General features: G+C 34.7%; 1 protein-coding gene and 1 pseudogene across 3 annotated transcripts in view; both read right to left on the reverse strand.

The window, feature by feature from the left end:
- Positions 1-12,794: 12,794 nt before the first annotated feature.
- Positions 12,795-17,670, reverse strand: part of LOC21403661 (lysophospholipid acyltransferase LPEAT2) — a 33,849-nt gene continuing 28,973 nt past the window's right edge. For all 3 annotated transcript variants that reach the window (XM_024172463.1, XM_024172464.1, XM_024172462.1), the window contains 5 exons: positions 14,410-14,476; positions 13,800-13,850; positions 13,541-13,651; positions 13,398-13,445; positions 12,795-13,270 (listed from right to left, as the gene is read on the reverse strand). In XM_024172463.1, coding sequence (XP_024028231.1) covers positions 13,100-13,270; positions 13,398-13,445; positions 13,541-13,651; positions 13,800-13,850; positions 14,410-14,476 — 448 coding nt within the window. In that variant the 3' untranslated portion in view covers positions 12,795-13,099. The remainder of the gene's footprint in view (positions 13,271-13,397; positions 13,446-13,540; positions 13,652-13,799; positions 13,851-14,409; positions 14,477-17,670) is intronic.
- Positions 17,075-17,157, reverse strand: LOC112093639 (annotated as a pseudogene).

Here is a 17,670-nt window from a genome sequence, read left to right on the forward strand (position 1 = left end):
GTAATCGCCTTATGCGATTACCTTGTTGAACAAATTTTAATAATCAACAACTTGCACTACAAACTGGGCCTAAACCTTCGTTCGATTAATAATCTAGCAAGACATATAATTTAGAGAAAGAGGAATCAACCAGGGTACAAACGCGAAGTGGAGTAAACAATCAGAGGATCATCGATGACCAACCTGTTGAGATCGTCGAAGGAGAGGATAAAATTAAGCTACCAATAAAAACAACGTTAGAGGCGATAATCGACCAGCCAGACGTAATGATATAGCTCCTTGTCAGGGAACACCAACACAAATAACTCACTTCCAAGACCGGGTTAATAACGTGATGGAGATGGTCACACAAATGGTCGCAAGTTTGGACCGACTAGAGGGCCGCAATGCTCAAAATGGTGATTGAGCTAACGCTGTCGGGAACCTAAAAAAAGGTGACTAGCCAACGAATATCGAAAGATCTAGAGATAACAATTATGTCAGTGAATGAGGCAGAGAACCTAGACCGGCTGCATAAGCTCGGTCTATTCAAAGTCGACAAAGGCATGTCCAAAGAAGATCTAGGGAACGAGAAGCTGCTGTTAACAATCAGCTTTAAGGGTTATCACAAGCTTGCCCTTCAAAGAAACGCTATTTCGGGCAGTGCCGGATCCAGGAATTGAATTCAGTGAGGGTACACGTTAAGACATTTTCCATTAAAAAAACATCACAAGATTCTATGAATAACATTAAATTGCATACTTTATTGGGCAATAATTGATCATTGCAAAAAAAAAAAAGGAACATGAGAGAAAAGAACAAATATAAATTAGAACACTCAAAGAAAAATAAAAAAGAATACCAAACGTCAAGGAAAAGAATACTGACAAAACCAAGTTTAAGAGGAAAAAAAAAGAAGAAATAATGGCAATAAATAGGGTAATAGGACAAAATTATAGTATTATATAAAACCAAAGTGACATTTAAAGAGAAAGAAAAGAAAAGAAAGAAAATAACAAGTCCAATGCATCAATATTGAAATTCAAAGCCAAAAAAGTAAAGAGAAAATAAGAACAATATGTATGTTGATTTCTAAAATTACTGGGGGCACACTTAAATAATACATAAAAATCAATATGTAACTATATACATTTATACATTTTTAATTTTCTCAGGAGGGTACGTGCCACCACTAGCCCCCTTGAATACGTCCTTGATTTTAGGTGGCTCGACCATGGTGAATGGCGGACCAAACCTTTATGACCATCAAGAAAGTGGCGTTCTGTCATCACTATCACTTTTTTCTCAGAGTGATAGAATCCAAATTAACCACTACTCTAATTATACTAGTGACAAAAATCTTAACATCAACTATTAATGTGGCGTGAATATTGCCCTAATTATTCTCTTTACAAACTTATGCACATTGGATTATACTTGGAATTGGATTTTCCCTCCCCTTTATCCTTTTTTGCATGTCAACTTTTCATATTGGTTTTAACGACCGTTAATAAAAAGACCATTACTAGTAGAAATCTGGGCTTTAACGACCGTTAATAACCGTCATTAAAAGATTAGACAACAGTTAGGAGAACTGCCGTCTAATCGAGAGTCGTTAAATTATTGTACGATTTAATGACTGGTTTTATCCGTCGTTAAATAAGGCATTAGACGACGGTTTATATACAAAACTATCGTTTAAGATTTTTTCAAAATAACAATTTTTGGATGTTAGGTATCATATTTATTGACAGCCCGTCATTAAAAAATATATATAACAACGGTTCTACTTAAAAATCATCGTTATATCTGCCTTATGCACTAAAAAAAATTGGTACTATTTTATTGCTTTTTTCATAGGTTTGCCTATTAATCCTCATGTGATTTATCAACATTTTGGCCACATAATTAACACAAGTCACAAGTCACGGAATATAAACAAATTAATATTACATATATTCAAATCAAAATGTATACATAATTTAAATTATATATCCCTTTACAATATGTTATATGTACCTTTACAATATATGTCACTTCATAAAATATGCCCATTCACTGATAACTTCTACCAAATGCTCACTAGTATATGCCTCAATGTTTTTTAGATCATTAACATTGACTCTCATTATATTGCGCATATACCGTAAGACGAAGAACCTGCATTCTTTGTTCCCCTCTTGTGTCGGAATTTTCTTATAATGAATAAAAAATTTTAGTATATGAAGAATGGTACTCCTTAGGTTCTAGTAATTCAATGAACGAAATTATGAACACTTACCTTTGGTACGAGAATGTGATACCCAGATTTTTCACATACTAGTTGGCCAATGCATTGCATGATTTTACATTTATATGCATATAAGTTATATGTTTAATCTGTCATCAAGGTGCATGATCAGGTTGATAATGTGCATTTAGTGTTAAATGTGTATATTGTATTCATAAGTTACAGGTTTCCTTGAAAGTGAATCCGGTAAGTGGGAATGAAGAAAAAGAAGTTTAAGGATGATTTCATATGGAACTTGATAGGTAATGGAGCTCAAATATTTTAAAAGTACAAAAAAATGAGTAAAAATGGTCGACCTTAGATGTAGCAGGAAGGTTTAGTATGCATTTTGTTGGGTGTCACAGAGAAATTTTGTGAACCCATCCGCATGGCGTTCAAACTCAAGCCTTGTTTGCACCTTCCAACCACGTAACGTACTAATAAATGGTGAAAATATCAATTAATTAGTAATGGAAATAATATAATTAGTAGTTTGAAAGTTATAAAGAATACTAAACTTATAGCGCAATCATTCTTCTAAAGTCTAAGCGTACTTTTTCCGCGAGGAGATTCAACCACACAACCTTATCTTGTGTGGGAGACATCACGGCCAACATCCAATGTCCTCCTCCATTGTATGGCATGAAGAAAGTGCGTCAGGCATCCAATTGTAACAAAAACATACAAATGGCGTTTGCTCGCCACTTTATATCCAACTCTACTTGGCCTGGAACAAAGGACGTGAGCATCGAGGACATGAAACCCCAACATCCTAGGATATTCACCTGATTGCACACATACCACCAGTGACTATATGAAAAATGAAGAAGTTAGTTTTAAATTTAATAATAAATAATAATTTATTGTGAAAAAGTAATAAGGATAGTTATACTACCATATGTAAGTCATGATACACACAAGACTAAGTTCTAAATAGGTGACCATCCATTCGATATCATATGTTGTAATGAAGATATTCATATTTTGCACTTGAGTCATATCGAATGGAAGGGGAATTTGAATTGTTCCGCCAATGCCCATCGATTGTCACACATAAATCATTAAGTCTTGCATTTTTGTGGGCAACCCTTGCAACTGGTGCGGCAGTGGTTGTGTTACTTCTCCGTCGCCGGCAGGCCTTTATGTAGTTCTCAACTTTTTTTTTTTGTTTATTAGCTTTTTTCTTCGCTGGCTCTGGGGTATTCTCCACGGGTTCTTTTCCGGTCAGAGCTTTGCTAACTTTACTCAAGGACCTTAGTTCAAATAAATCCTTGGGCTAGGCAACAAATCCTCTGAGAGCGTCACTCACAGTCGTGCTATCAAATGTAGGGATAAGCAGATGCACGTCTCTCACATAAGTCGATTGAATAGAGACGCGTACATTTCCCTCCCTAAGTGCGACACCATGGAAAACTTCGGTGGGGTGACTATCCAACCACGCCATCCCCGTCGCAACAACAAGAAAATTATTATTCCCCTCTGTTAGAGCCAGAAGAATGCAATTACTACCATCACCAAGGCCTGATGAGGGGGCTCTGCCGGTGGCGTAGCATTATGGACAGTACAACTCTCCTTAACACTACATCGTTGATCCACTGTAGGAGTTCCCATTCCTTCTCCTAGAGGTACTGGGGTATGGCCTTGGAATGATTACAATACTTCCCATCTGGCCTCCATTATTTCCACCCTCTTACGCAACATTACTAACTCCTCATCCCTGCTTGATCTACCGATGGAATGAAAATAAGTCAACTTTTTAATAAATTGGGATTGCTCACGAACACAGTCAGAGTGTTCTGGGTTTCTCATTGATCTAGTAAGCACATCATCAGTCCCCTGATATGGAAACTTTTCATGGGACTCTTCTTTCATATATTGGTCCTACAAAATTTAAAAGAAAAATATTATAAATTTCTTGGCATATTTCCCATTCATCAAACAAATATTAAAAAGAAAAGTAATAATTCACAATTAATTTACTGATCTCTTCACATTCTGGAATTTTGTAAGTTTCGTCAAATTTTTTGCGTATGAACTACCATAAAGTGGCTCGATCCGGCTTTTTCCGTAGTGTTATGCATTCGCATATACATTCAATTAAAAATTATATTAAAGATTGTAATACAAACAAAAAGTCATTAATATCATTGAAAAAAAGTAATTGAAGACTTACATAATCGTCCTCTGCTTTCCTATATCCCCCACGAGCATTCCCATACGGGTACATGTACGATCCCTTGCTCTTAGATGCTTCTTCGGATGAGGCCTATCAATCGTCACTAAGTCTATACTCCACAAACTTTCTCTATTGTTCCGGGGTAGTTAAAGGGTAGTTTCTATCCACTTTCTTTGGGAGTTCAAACACTTGAGGACTATCCTTTAACGGCTTTACAAAGGTCGTGAATGTTTGGAATAGTGTCCTAGAAACATTAGATGTAATAGGATATTTATTTAATAAAATAGTTTATTTCTTATTTTATGTGCATATATTAATGAATATTTTATGAATATCAGTGAAAATTCCATGATTATTTATGTGACTTTAAATATTGTATATAAGTGTTATATGCGAGAGGATAATATTTATGGATAATAATCAAAATGATGTTTGTAATGAATTTAATTAAAGTTTATAATCTTTAATTAACAACATTACTAATACATCTCATTCTCATTTAGAATGGAACGGTGTTATCCGCACTATTAATATGGTGAGATATTGAATTAGTGTCCTATGCATAATGAGATTATGTGGAATAGGGACACAGACACAATATAAATTTCTGAAAATTTTTCGTTAAGTATAGAAATTATAATTGAGTTTAACGATGGTCATATATAGAATGATCTTAATCCTAAGTTATTAGCATATTACTATTTGTGGATTTGTGTCTTTCGATTTCTTGGTACGGATTTCAAGATGTTGAATTTTATTCCTTATATTTTTTAGACATGATGAAGTGAGTAGCCATGAATGTTATTATATGAGTTGGAATCCATTCCTTCTTGAGAAAGAAGTAGATAAATAATTCTCTTGAGAGTTGATTCGGTACTTGGACTAGTAGGAGCTTTGATTCATGAATTTATTTTTTGAATTGCTGTCCATTAGAGAATCAATGGTACTCAAGGATAAAGATATAATTAGAGAGGTTAATGGATTTCACCTAGCTCTGATTATGAATTATTTATGGAGGATTGATCTATATGTAATGACTATATCAAATGGACACTTCACAGTTTATAAGTAATTTATGTCTATAATTACGAGAGTGCAATTCTAAGTTAATAGTGAAGTAACTTTTAAAATTAATAGAATTAATTGAACAATTAAAGTGTTTAATTAATTATTAATTTTATTGGAGCTCGAAACTATAGGTTCATGAGTCTCCGCGTCGTCCTTGTAATCCTACAAGACACTAAGGTAAAATAGAAATTTTAGAATTATGGAATTTTAAAATAAAGCACTCAAAAATAAATAAAATTGAGAATTAATTATAAATTAAATGATGTGATTATTTAAATTTAAATTTAAATTTTAGGACAGACGTGTGAAGGTGTTCACATAATGTGAACGCCCAACATAGTGTGAATCCGTCTGGGATTCAATTACTTGCTTTCTAAGTTCTCCATTTGACTTATTTGATAAGTTGTCTAATTTGAAATTCAAATTAATTTAAGTTTGACTTAAATTGGAATTTGAATTAGACTGCAGGATAAATGCAGAATTTTACCCTATTTTTTACCTGCAGTATGCGCCTACCACATGGAGGAATCTCTGTGTGCTGGCCGGCCAACATATGGATAAGGGAGAGTGGATTTTGTTTCAAAACCAAATTAGAAGTAGGAGATAATTATCAAGCTTTGTCTTGGAGATATTACAGAAAATTAGAAAACACAATTTTTGCTCTTCCTAGGATAGGTGGCCGAATTATAGAGTGTGTGGATAGGAAACTTTTTTTTTCCAAATTCCACGTCGTGCATGTGTTGGTGTTCGTGGAAAAACTTGAGTGTTATTTTGCTAATCTCATTTTGTTTCTGGTATGCCCACATACACGTCTTCGTAAATTCAAGGAATTGACGAGAAAGATTCTGGTGTTCTAAACTAGCTTGGAGTGATGAACGTTCGTGGTCAAAGAACACAAGTTATCAACTTAATCGTTTGATAGGTAAATAAATTAATTTGATTAATTTATTCATGCATAAATTAATATAATCTATAGAGTATCTTATAGTTTTATGAAAATTTTTCTTATAGACGATCCGCTACAGATACACTTCCACATCCGAAATCATTTTGGAAAGCAACAATATGCACGGACATAAATTATATAAGCATCAAATAAATAATATAAAATGTGCAATCGGCTATTGAGATGGAATTTGACCGGGTCCCATGAAATAATTAAATTACAACTCAGTCGAATGAATGAATAAATAATTTACAACCCAATCTAATAATCGAATAATTACAATAATTATTTTTATCTGTTACATCAACGGGTCTTCAATTTAATTCTTCGGTCTTCGAATGCTTCGTCTTCGAGTCGGGCTTCCTCCATATTGATTCAAAACTCTTTCGAGTCAAAATCGCGCCATTCTAGGGTTTCAGAAACCCTAGGGCTAGCAAGAGCCGGTATTGCGTGCGGCAAGCATGCAATATGGGCTATAATACACTAGGGCCACTTTGTGGCGCTCTTGTGCACACTCTGCAGCAGACCTGTTGCATTATGGCATGCCTGGACACACTGGCGAGCCGCAACACCCGCAAGTTGCCCATGAGCCTGCTCTGGCGCTGCGCTGGCGCGCGGGGGAGCTTGGTAGAAGTGCAGGGGTAGGGTTATTTAGACCAAAGAAGAACATACATGAGCCATTTATCGTTAGATTATGTAAAGGAATATCGTTCTATTAGAGATTGTTGTTCTAAATCTTTAAATCGTATGTAATGAGAAGAACATGCAGAAAACAAGAATATAAAGATGATAGTTTAAATAATATGATCCTTAATCGAGGTAATAAAGTTGGGTACTTTATTCATGTAAAGATTGTTATGTTGTCTACTTCCTAACGGAGATGACTTATTTTGGTCGTTAGAGGTGAGACTCCATAGGTAGAGATGGTGATATAGTTTTTAGTGGTGTAATCTATATTGGATGAGACCAAAGTTGAATTGTTTTAATTAATAATTTTGTTTGAATAAAATAATTCACTTTCGACGGATTGTATATGAATAATCCTGAGATGAATAATAAACCTGTATGCTTGGCTTGTATCATTTGATGTTCCAAAGAAAGACATCTTGACGTTATGTAAAGGTACACTTGCCAGTACGTAGGGGGTATGACTCTTGTGTGTGTAATTTTTTTTATTCATAGATAGGGAATCCATAGCTCCTATAAAAAGTCAATGATATCCTCTTATGACATTATCTGAGGATTAGAAAATACGAGTGTTCGACCATTAGATTACTTTGTGTTATCTAATAATTTATTATTTTTATTGGTACGAATAATGGATTTTCTGATGGAGTTATAATAGAACATAAGATAAATATAATCGGGACGGTAAAACGGAACTTGATATTAAGTCGATTATAGATATCCTGTGGGGATGATACACTAATATAATTTGGCATGGACCAGAGCTATTCGAAGCTTTGTAAATATACTTTATAGATCGAGAGTGCATCTCTAGGCTTTTAGTGGAGTAGTGCTAGAGTTTATAATCATGTGATGAACTTGAAGCTTAACAAGTATTGTCGTGATTATAAGAGCTTTATCTATATATGTCCATTAGGTCTTTTTGCTAGCTCATATAATTTTCTATAACGATATAGCGCATTTTCTATATATTGGTAACTTATGTTATTTTCACAAAAAGTTCAAAGTCAATGTGAGATCGGTGATTAAGTCATGAGTAAATTATAGAGTGAATTAATTGTTAAATTAATTCTAGATAAATTGGTTGAATAATTATTTTAAGTTTTATTTAATATGAGAAAGCTATTATATAGCTGCTTTAATCAGGTAACTTCTACATTTAGTTACTTGAATCAAAAGTGAGGCTCTATGCAAGTTTCACATATAAAATAACTTAAGAAACAAGCAATTCGAAATATGGACCGGTTGACCGGTGATGCGGGGGCAGTTGACCTATACGTAACTTTTGTGTTGTTCTGTATCATACCCCAATCGACCGGTGAGTTTATAAAGGTTCCGTAACCAGTCGACCAGTTAATATTGCTGATGTGTTAGAACCAACTTAATGCAAGTTGTGACATGAGATTGACTTTGGGAAACCTAATTGTTACGGGAATATCCTTTCCTAAACTCTTGTAAATCTCATTATTCATTAGATCACTTGAGAGACTTTTTGGGGTATATTGGTAAGTGTTTTTTAGAGGAAAAACTGATCAATTCTCAAGATCTATTTTTCCTTTTGCTCTCTTGTAGTTGGAGGGAGTTCAATATACCAAGGGGAGATTGAACGACGTGTGCCAACTCACATTCCGAACGGGGAAACGACAATAGCAAAGAAGACCAGTTAGTTAAGGCTCTTCCGCTTGCTATTTGGAACGCATTGATCTCTCAAACGTGATGTTTCCATAATCTCTGAAGATATGATTCGATCTTTGGTATTTATGTTATATAGCATCATGAATATGTTCTTGATTGGCTTTGATATTGATTAAAATTTTTTAAAATTTCGCTGCACACTCAATGTCGTTTTTCTAACAAATAATACCGTTCCATTCTTAATGGGAATAACATGCATATCAGTAATATTTTAATTAGAAATTCTGAAATCTTAATTAAATTTATTACATACATATTTCGATTATTGTCCTTAAATATTATCATCTAGTATATAACATTTATATACAGTATTTAAGGTCACATAAATAATCTTAAAATTTTAAATAAAATTCATAAAGTATTAAATAATTCATGCACATAATTACAAAAGGTTCTTTTTATTAAATAAATAATAAAATATCTTATTAACTTACTTTAAGGACACCATTCCTTATATATCTTTTTAAAAAAAGTCTTTTGCTTATAGTTTTTATGGGTTAGAGTGCGTTGGGTTTGAGGATCCGTATCATGATTCGGATCATAGTTCGTGACTCATTACAGTGTTTTCTCTCACAAAAAATACACGTAAATCAAAAATGATTCTGAATCATGATTCTGAATCAATCAACCAAACGTCCACTCGTACCTTTAAACTTTAAAATTATTCTTATTTTACCCTTTAAACTTTGAAAAGCTCTTATTTACTCCTAAATATTAAATTAACCCCATTTAAACTCTTTTGTAAGATTTTTTGAAAAATGAATTAAGTTTAATCATGTGAGTTTTAACCGTTTATTTTTAACAGACATTAAAATAAAAAAATTACGTGATTATATTATTTTTTTTATTTTTATCTATTTTTAATAAAAATTTTAACATAGAATAATTTAAAATTCAGACAACGAGTTTTTAAAATTAAGAAAGTCAAAATGACCTCAAAGTGAGACACCAGAGATATTAATTCATGTCTTCACTCTTGTCACTTGTATTTTAATGGTAGATTCCGAATCCAATTTCCGATCCATTTTGCACCAAAAAACTTCTAAATCGAAGGTCGACAAGCTGTTGTCTTGTGCGGCAGAGAGCTTTGCGAAAAAAGAAGTGGTTTTAAATTTGGGGCTTGCTTAGAATGTATTTGGAAATGGAGCGACATTTGGGTGAGTAGAAAGCAAATTGAAGAAGGTCATTGACAGAACTTGAATCCCGCTTTTGCCTACTCCAATGGGGAAAGGCTTATTGTGCGATGACACAAGCTCGTGGCGACGGTTGCGAGATCGTTCGCCGTTGGAAAAGGCGACGTTGCTCTCCTTGTTTGAGTGAGGCCTAACTGGTTCTTGCACTTTGGAGAGCCTCCGAAATGGTTGAAAGAAGTTAAGATTATCTTGTTGGGAGGCAAAGCGAGTTGGTTGTCATCAGGGGAGGGGATTGTTGCTGTTGGGAGGAGGGTTGGAGCTTCGTCCTTGTCGGTGTTGATGTGAGGGGAAGGTAAAGTTTTCTGTTTTCTGGGTTGGGGAAAGAAGTTGTCTTGTTTTGTTAATTTATTATTGTTTTCTAATTGTTTTTGTTGGTTTTTGCAAAATAATTTCAAAAGTTCTTATTTTAATTTTTAGATCTTTATGTTTTTAAGATTTAATCTTTTTCTTTTCAGCTTAATTGAGTTTGAACTTATAAATGAGCAAAAATTGTAAGTTTTATAGACAGAATTGGACAAAAGTGACATTTTGAATGCTTTTTCATATATCAGGAAATATTTTGAACTGTTTAGAATAATCAGTAGACATTTTAAAATAAAATAAATGAGAGAATTATGAGAATAATATGCTAGAATGACTATCTAACGAAGTAAAATTAATAAAATGATCTTCTTTATTTTTTATGAAGAATGACTACTTTATTTTTCGTTGTAAAAAGTAATCATTTTATAAATAAAAATTTTTAAAAAATTATTTTATTAATAAAACTTTTTTATTGAGTTATTTTTATAAAGTCTCGGACTGTGAGGGACATTTACGAAAGTAATCCAACTACACACATCCCATTAAAGAAATTGCAGTGTGCAATCACAAACCACGACAATCCAATCCTGCCACAAATAATTTAGGAGAGATTATGGGCGGTTCAATGCAACCCGCCGTCGACAAAAACCTAGGAAGAATAAGAAGCGTCAATTTGGATGCGAGATGGATACTAGGGCTAGGTATTTTCCAAATTTAATATGATCACTTGTATAAGACCTGACAGTCAATTAAAACATTTCAGTTCACAGCTAAAGATAATTATGATGCAATAATATAATTTTTCAAAAAAAAAAAACTAGAAATAAAATAATCAAATGATGACACAATTATTTGACGTGGCCAAAGACCCCTGCAAAAAAAGACCTATCACTCCAGATAAATGAAAGGATCTTATTCGACCTACGTTTACAAGAGTCTGAAATTATAAGTTTGTGAACAAACTTCACCAACGCCAGAACCCACAACGTGATCCCCTTCACTTAACTTGCCTTGAGATGCACAAACTTTACTCCAAGTTTGCAGCTTGTCATTGGTCTAATTGACGTACTCTAAGCTAGGTTGCTCACCTTTATTTCGCTGGTAATACTCCAAGTCCACTCCGCATTTAGTTCCTCTTCAGAATTATTTTGTATTGTTGAATGTACAACTACAACAGGGTGAGAGCTATGGAACTAAGCCTTGAATGCTTGTTGAATCATGTACAATTGCGACAGGGTGAGAGCTATGGAACTAAGTCTCTCTCTCTCTCTCTCTCTCTCTCTCTCTCTCTTAAATAAGCAAAGCCTAGGAAAGTGTCTAAAGACATTCCACTTCAGCTAGGGTAGGATCTGATCATGACCTTACTTGAAAATAAAAAATTTTCTGCAGATAATCTTCATTTTAAAATCAACCCAAATTTCCTACTATGAACTGTCATAACCATCTTGAAAAGATTTGAACTCCTTATCGTGTTGAAAAACGAACCTTATCTTTTCATCTAGATAAATTAAAACTCGAAAAATGTTATGTGCTAGCAACACAACCACATGATATTCATATACGAATTTGATATGTAAAATCTTTCCAAAATCGAATATTAGTTCTTGGATTAGTACTTGGTTTGGTTGTGCATATGTTAAATAAAATTTTGATATCAAGGATAGCAAAGGGGGATGCTGCTACGATTTTTAATCCTACTTTTTAATTTGCATTTTGATTATCAAGTTATATCGGCAACAGGTTGTAGTACATTGTTTTTTTCTTCACTAAATTTCAGGTTATATCAAAGAAATATTGGAAAATATATATGAATTTTTTATAAAAAAAAACAATTGTAAATATCGGTCATGTATTTTTATTTTATCAATATTTTGTTAGCTAAATAATAAAATTGTCACCTAGCGCGTATACATTTTGTATATTAACGTGCCATGATATTAATATTACTTGGATCATGACGAAATTCCAATTATGTTTGAGCTTTATAGGACTTTCTTTTAGTACTTGGATTTCTGTGAAATTTGCATAATGCTTTTATATGAAACTTGATTTATTTATTTATTTTTTTTATTTTTATTTATTTTTTGTGTGTTTACAACCCCAAATTTTCAAAAGGAAGTATTGAATTTTAAAACATTCATAACTTTCATGATATTTTCGATATTACCAAATGCAGATATCATAAATCTCTTTAAATCTGAGATTCTAATATTTTTATCAATACTCAAATTTTCATTCTTGGCTATACTTGGAGCCAAATTTACCACCAAATATCACATGTCAAATTTAGCATTATGAGTAATATTGCATTGGAGACTGATTTCCTTAATCAAATGTTAAAATTTGGTATTGCCATACTAGTTGGCACTGCATTGGAGATGCACTGCCACTATAACATTTCATTAAACTTAAAAAACCAAAAACACATCACCACCATCATTATCATTGCAAACCATGAGAAAATTATTTGCAACCACATTTTAGAGTATATCTAAAAGAAGACCATCAAAATTTCATTATGTGATCGAAAGCATTGGACCATGATAACCAAATCATTCAAAAACCACGACCTGCAATTTGTCTAATTCCAGTATATAAAGAATGACATGAGATTAAATATTAAGACACCCAAGTATTAAGGCCGTATTACGAGCATTTCTGGGGGCAGGAAAGAAAAAATATTGATGCCCCACTCTAATACTTATACTTTCCTTCTCCCTCCGTCAAGTAAAACCAACTATTACAGACACAAAAAGGTGCAGAATGAATTGAAAATGCAGCTACTACATAATCTCCTCCCGCAACCTATTACTACCTTCCAAAAGATCCTTCTGTAGCAAACAAGGTGAGAAAAGCGCAATCAGCAGTGGGTTCTTTCTCAGGCAGGTTAAAAACTCATCCTTGCTGATTTTTCCATCACTATTGGTATCAAATAGAACAAACAGCTCATGGCCCTGCACGCAATCGGTGTAACACGAGTTATAAATCATCATCGTCGAAGATTTTCCATGCAAACTTTGAAGGAACTTCCTTTTTAGAAAACTATTACTTGTTACATGGATGGCTTGGTAAATTTCTTACCTCATCCTGATTCAACTCCGGAATTGCTAATCTGATGGACTCTCCTAGCTGATCCAAAAGCAATAATAAAAGAAGATACAGATCAAGTTATCTGAAAAATCATAATGAGGAAATTTAAGAAAAGAGAAGTAAGAGTAGTGTACTTCTTGCTCCGATATGCAATCATTTCCTCTAGCAGCACATTTGGTGAAGGCTAGTTCGCAGGCTTGTCGGAATAGTGGTTGATTCATGACATTTGTTGATCCAAATAAAAACTAAAAGCAACAAATGAAAGACTAAATAAGAATTATACAGCCAGGCAACTGAATTTGTATATCACCGTCAATTTTCATCTCAAATACATTGTGCAACCATTTTCATCTCAAATACATTGTGCAACCAGTCAGTTGAAGAGAGCAGTACCTGCTTAAATGTGATCGATCCACTTTTCTCCACATCAATGAATGAAAATATCTGCAATGCCACCAAAAATGCACATCAAATACACGGAAAAGTTTCACCGATCAATATGTCAAACTGAAATTTCACCAAGGAAGAAAAAGAAAAAGAGGAGAAATCAAAATGAGTTCGTACTAGGAAAATAAGTAAATATAAGCATTTTCCTCGTAATAGTTTCAGTTTCTTGATTCTCTATATTATGCCATGAGGCTAGCAGCCAATTTCAATATTCGTGGTTTCTTACTACAAAAGGGATTAATCAGTCATAACTACAAGAATCTACACACACATCAACAAGCAAAACAACAAATAAGAACCATGTGGTTTCTGAAGTAACGACCCATTACATCATTTTCAACTTTGCAGTGCAGAAACACCAACATTGGACATCTTCACACCAACCAATTCACAAATAAAGCATGAATATAGGGTAAACCTCTCGAATCGAAAATTTAAACTGGTACGAGAAAACCAAAATGTCCACGGAAAAGCATCAAAATAAAATTAAGAAAAAGAAAAGAGCATATTTAGATTTTACTGGACAGTAGAAACAACAAATGGTTACGTAGCTAACCTCCTCAGATAAAGTACAAGTCTTGAGTCTTAGAACCTTCACAAAATCATGGTATTTAACGCGACCACTGCAAAATATACAATAATGAGAACAAAGTTCCTGAACCTGGATGCCAATCTAAAATCACACGCAACAGAAAGAAGGGGTACCACAAGACATTTAATACTCAGAAATCTCGAAAAGGGAATTTTACCAGAAATCACAATAACATTTCCATTAAGGTCAAAAATAATAATGAAAAAGGTCATGAAAGCAATCCATAAGCCTCCCAGAAAATAGGACACAACACAAATGCATGTAAACAATATTCGAACATTGATATAATGAATGCAGAGAAAAGGATTTAAGAAAATTTAAAAAGAAAAACAAGTTCGCAAGCCTTTTGCATGACTTGAACCAAAATGCATTAACTGATTAGCCAGTAGACATTTAAAAGTGATTTAGTCATGTCTCGCATGCAGGACCAGGATGCTATTTATTAGCATAACAAACGTGTAAAGAAAGGAACGCAGAAGTAAAAAAGAAACAATCTGTAAAGCTCTATGGAACAGCCATGAGTATAGATTGTTCAAAAGCAACAAATTTCATACTCCCAAAAGAAAACTGATAAGTGAGTTTTAACTCACTTATTTAATGTCCTAAAATTGGATAATTTGCAATATCTTCAAGTTTTTAGGTTGTTTTAACATGTTTGTGAGTGATTCAGGTAAACAAAGAAGAATTGGATCACTTGGAAGAAAAACGTCAAAAGGAGCCCGTTGCAGAGGCGCGCCCGCGCGCCCACATCAGGGAAACCAGTGCGCGCCCGCGCCCTGGCCCCCAATGCGCCCGCGCGCTAGGCGCGTTCCTCCAACTTCAGGCGTGTGCCCGCGTGCTATTCCTCCAACCCAGGCGCACGGCCGCGCGCTCTGAGGGCTCTGGCATGCTGAGGTGCCGTTTTCTGGGCATATAGAATTTGGCTGGGCCGAGTGGAAGAGACGGAGAGCAGTGGAGAGTTTTGGGAGACAACATAGACAAAGGAAAAACCCTAGTTTTTGGGGGCAGCAGACAGAGAAGAAAAAAACCCTAGTTTTTGGAGAACCTGAGGAGGAAGCTCTTGGAGATTGGAAGCTGCACTACACTGAGTTTTATTTTTCTTCCTCTCCCTTTCTCTTGTTCTTAGACCTAGTATTTTCTCTATTTTTGCGTATTTATCATGTATTTTCAGATTTGTTTAATCTTGAATATATTTGAGTTTACATTAATGGATTGCTAGATTTTTATGCTAGGGGACTTGATGTAACCTTGCTACGATTATGCTATCAATATTTGATGCTATTTGATGTTTTTCATGCCCAAACATTTGTGCTCTTCTTTGCTTAATGCTTTAATAAATTGAAAGATTGATTAGAAGATTTAGATATGTGAATTTAGGCTTGAGAGAGTCACTTGCACATGTTGGGATTTGTTGAACACAGCCTAGTGAGTATTGGAATCGAGAGATGAATATGAGCTAGGTAATCACAAATGAATTAAAGCTTAATGAATTCACAATTAACTTAATTAATAGGGATATTAATTAGGTGGTTTTGCATATATTTGACTCGGCACTCGAGAAAGGGAGTTGGATTTTTTTAGGAAATTCATGATTAATGTTTGGCTTGAGGGAAATCAATAGCATTAAAAAGGATTAGAATAATTAGGCAAGGTGAAATCAAGGACCCTAGCTACCTTATCATTAGAGCCCCCTTCGATCCCAAAAGTTTCTTCCATTGTTTAATTTGCTCATCTAATTAGTTTAGCATTTTATTTTTGTTTTGATTGATCTCATTCTCATGATTGGACTTGTCTAGATAAAACTGGGTTATTCTAGTTGCGATACTTAGCTAGATTTTAGGAACACAATCCTCGTGGGACACGACACTCACTCACTACTTTATTACTTGTCGACCTCGTGCACTCGCGAGTAGAAAATGTGTTATTTTCGCACCGATCAAGTTTTTGGCGCCGTTGCCGGGGATTGGTTGTTGTTAAAACTTGGCTAATATTGTGACGAAGTAGCCTACTTTAATTTAGACGTTTTTATTTTATTTTATTTTTTGTTTTTAAATTCTTTTAAATTTTTGTTTGCTTGTTTGCCTTTTTGTTCTTGAAGGTGAATGCGAAGAGCCCGTAGCTTGGAATTATTACCTCTTGACTTGGAGATTGAACGGACAATTAGTGAAATTAGAAGGGAAAAGAGAAATCAAGCACGAGCTATGGGTGATCAGAATCATAATAACAATAATAATGAGCAACATAGGGCAATTCGGGATTATTTCAAACCCCAGTTCAGGAACACTATTCAGGTATCCGGAGATAGACTGTCAATGCCAACAATTTTGAGCTGAAGCCTTCATTGATCTCGATGGTTCAACAGAATCAGTTTAGGGGATTGCCTAATGAGGACCCGAACACTCACTTGTCCATGTTCTTGGAAGCGGCCGACACTGTGAAGATTAATGGTGTCACTGAGGGCACCATCAGGTTGAAATTGTTCCCATTCTCTCTTCAGGACAAGGCTCGACAGTGGTTGATGTCACTGCCAACGGGGAGTATTGGCACTTAGGAAGAGATGACTGAGAGATTTCTTGCAAAGTTCTTCCCACCATCTAAGGCATCCTAGTTGCGGAGTGAGATTGGATCTTTCCGCCAGAATGACTTTGAGCCGTTGTATGAAGCTTGGGAACGGTTCAAGGACTTGCTCAGAAAATGTCCTCAGCATGGGTATGATGAGTGGATGCTGATTGACAGGTTCTATAATGGGTTGAATGGCCAATCGAGGACTATTGTTGATAGCACTGCAGGTGGATCATTGATGGCAAAGTCTATTCCAGAGGCCTACAATTTGCTTGAGGAAATGTCTACCAACAGTTATCAATGGCCTTCAGAGCGTTCAATACTGAAGAAAACTGCTAGTATTCATGAGGTGGATCCGTTAATTTCATTGTCGGCACAGGTTTCAGCTTTGTCAAATCAGATTGCAGCCTTAACTAACAGAGAAGCGTCATCTAGCAGAGAGGCAGTGGCAGGTGCCAGTAAATTTTTTGCACAGGATGAGTACACAGAGGAGCATGTTCAGTTTGTGAACAACAAGAACTTTAACTATAGGCCCAATCAATTGCCCAATCACTATCATCCTGGCTTGAGGAACCATGAGAATTTCTCTTATGCCAACAATAGGAATGTTTTGCAACCTCCTCCGGGTTTCAACCAACAAGTGGTGGAAAAGAAACCTTCTGT

This window comes from Morus notabilis, unplaced genomic scaffold (assembly GCF_000414095.1).
Source record: "Morus notabilis unplaced genomic scaffold, ASM41409v2 Scaffold271, whole genome shotgun sequence".
NCBI classification, from domain to species: domain Eukaryota; kingdom Viridiplantae; phylum Streptophyta; class Magnoliopsida; order Rosales; family Moraceae; genus Morus; species Morus notabilis.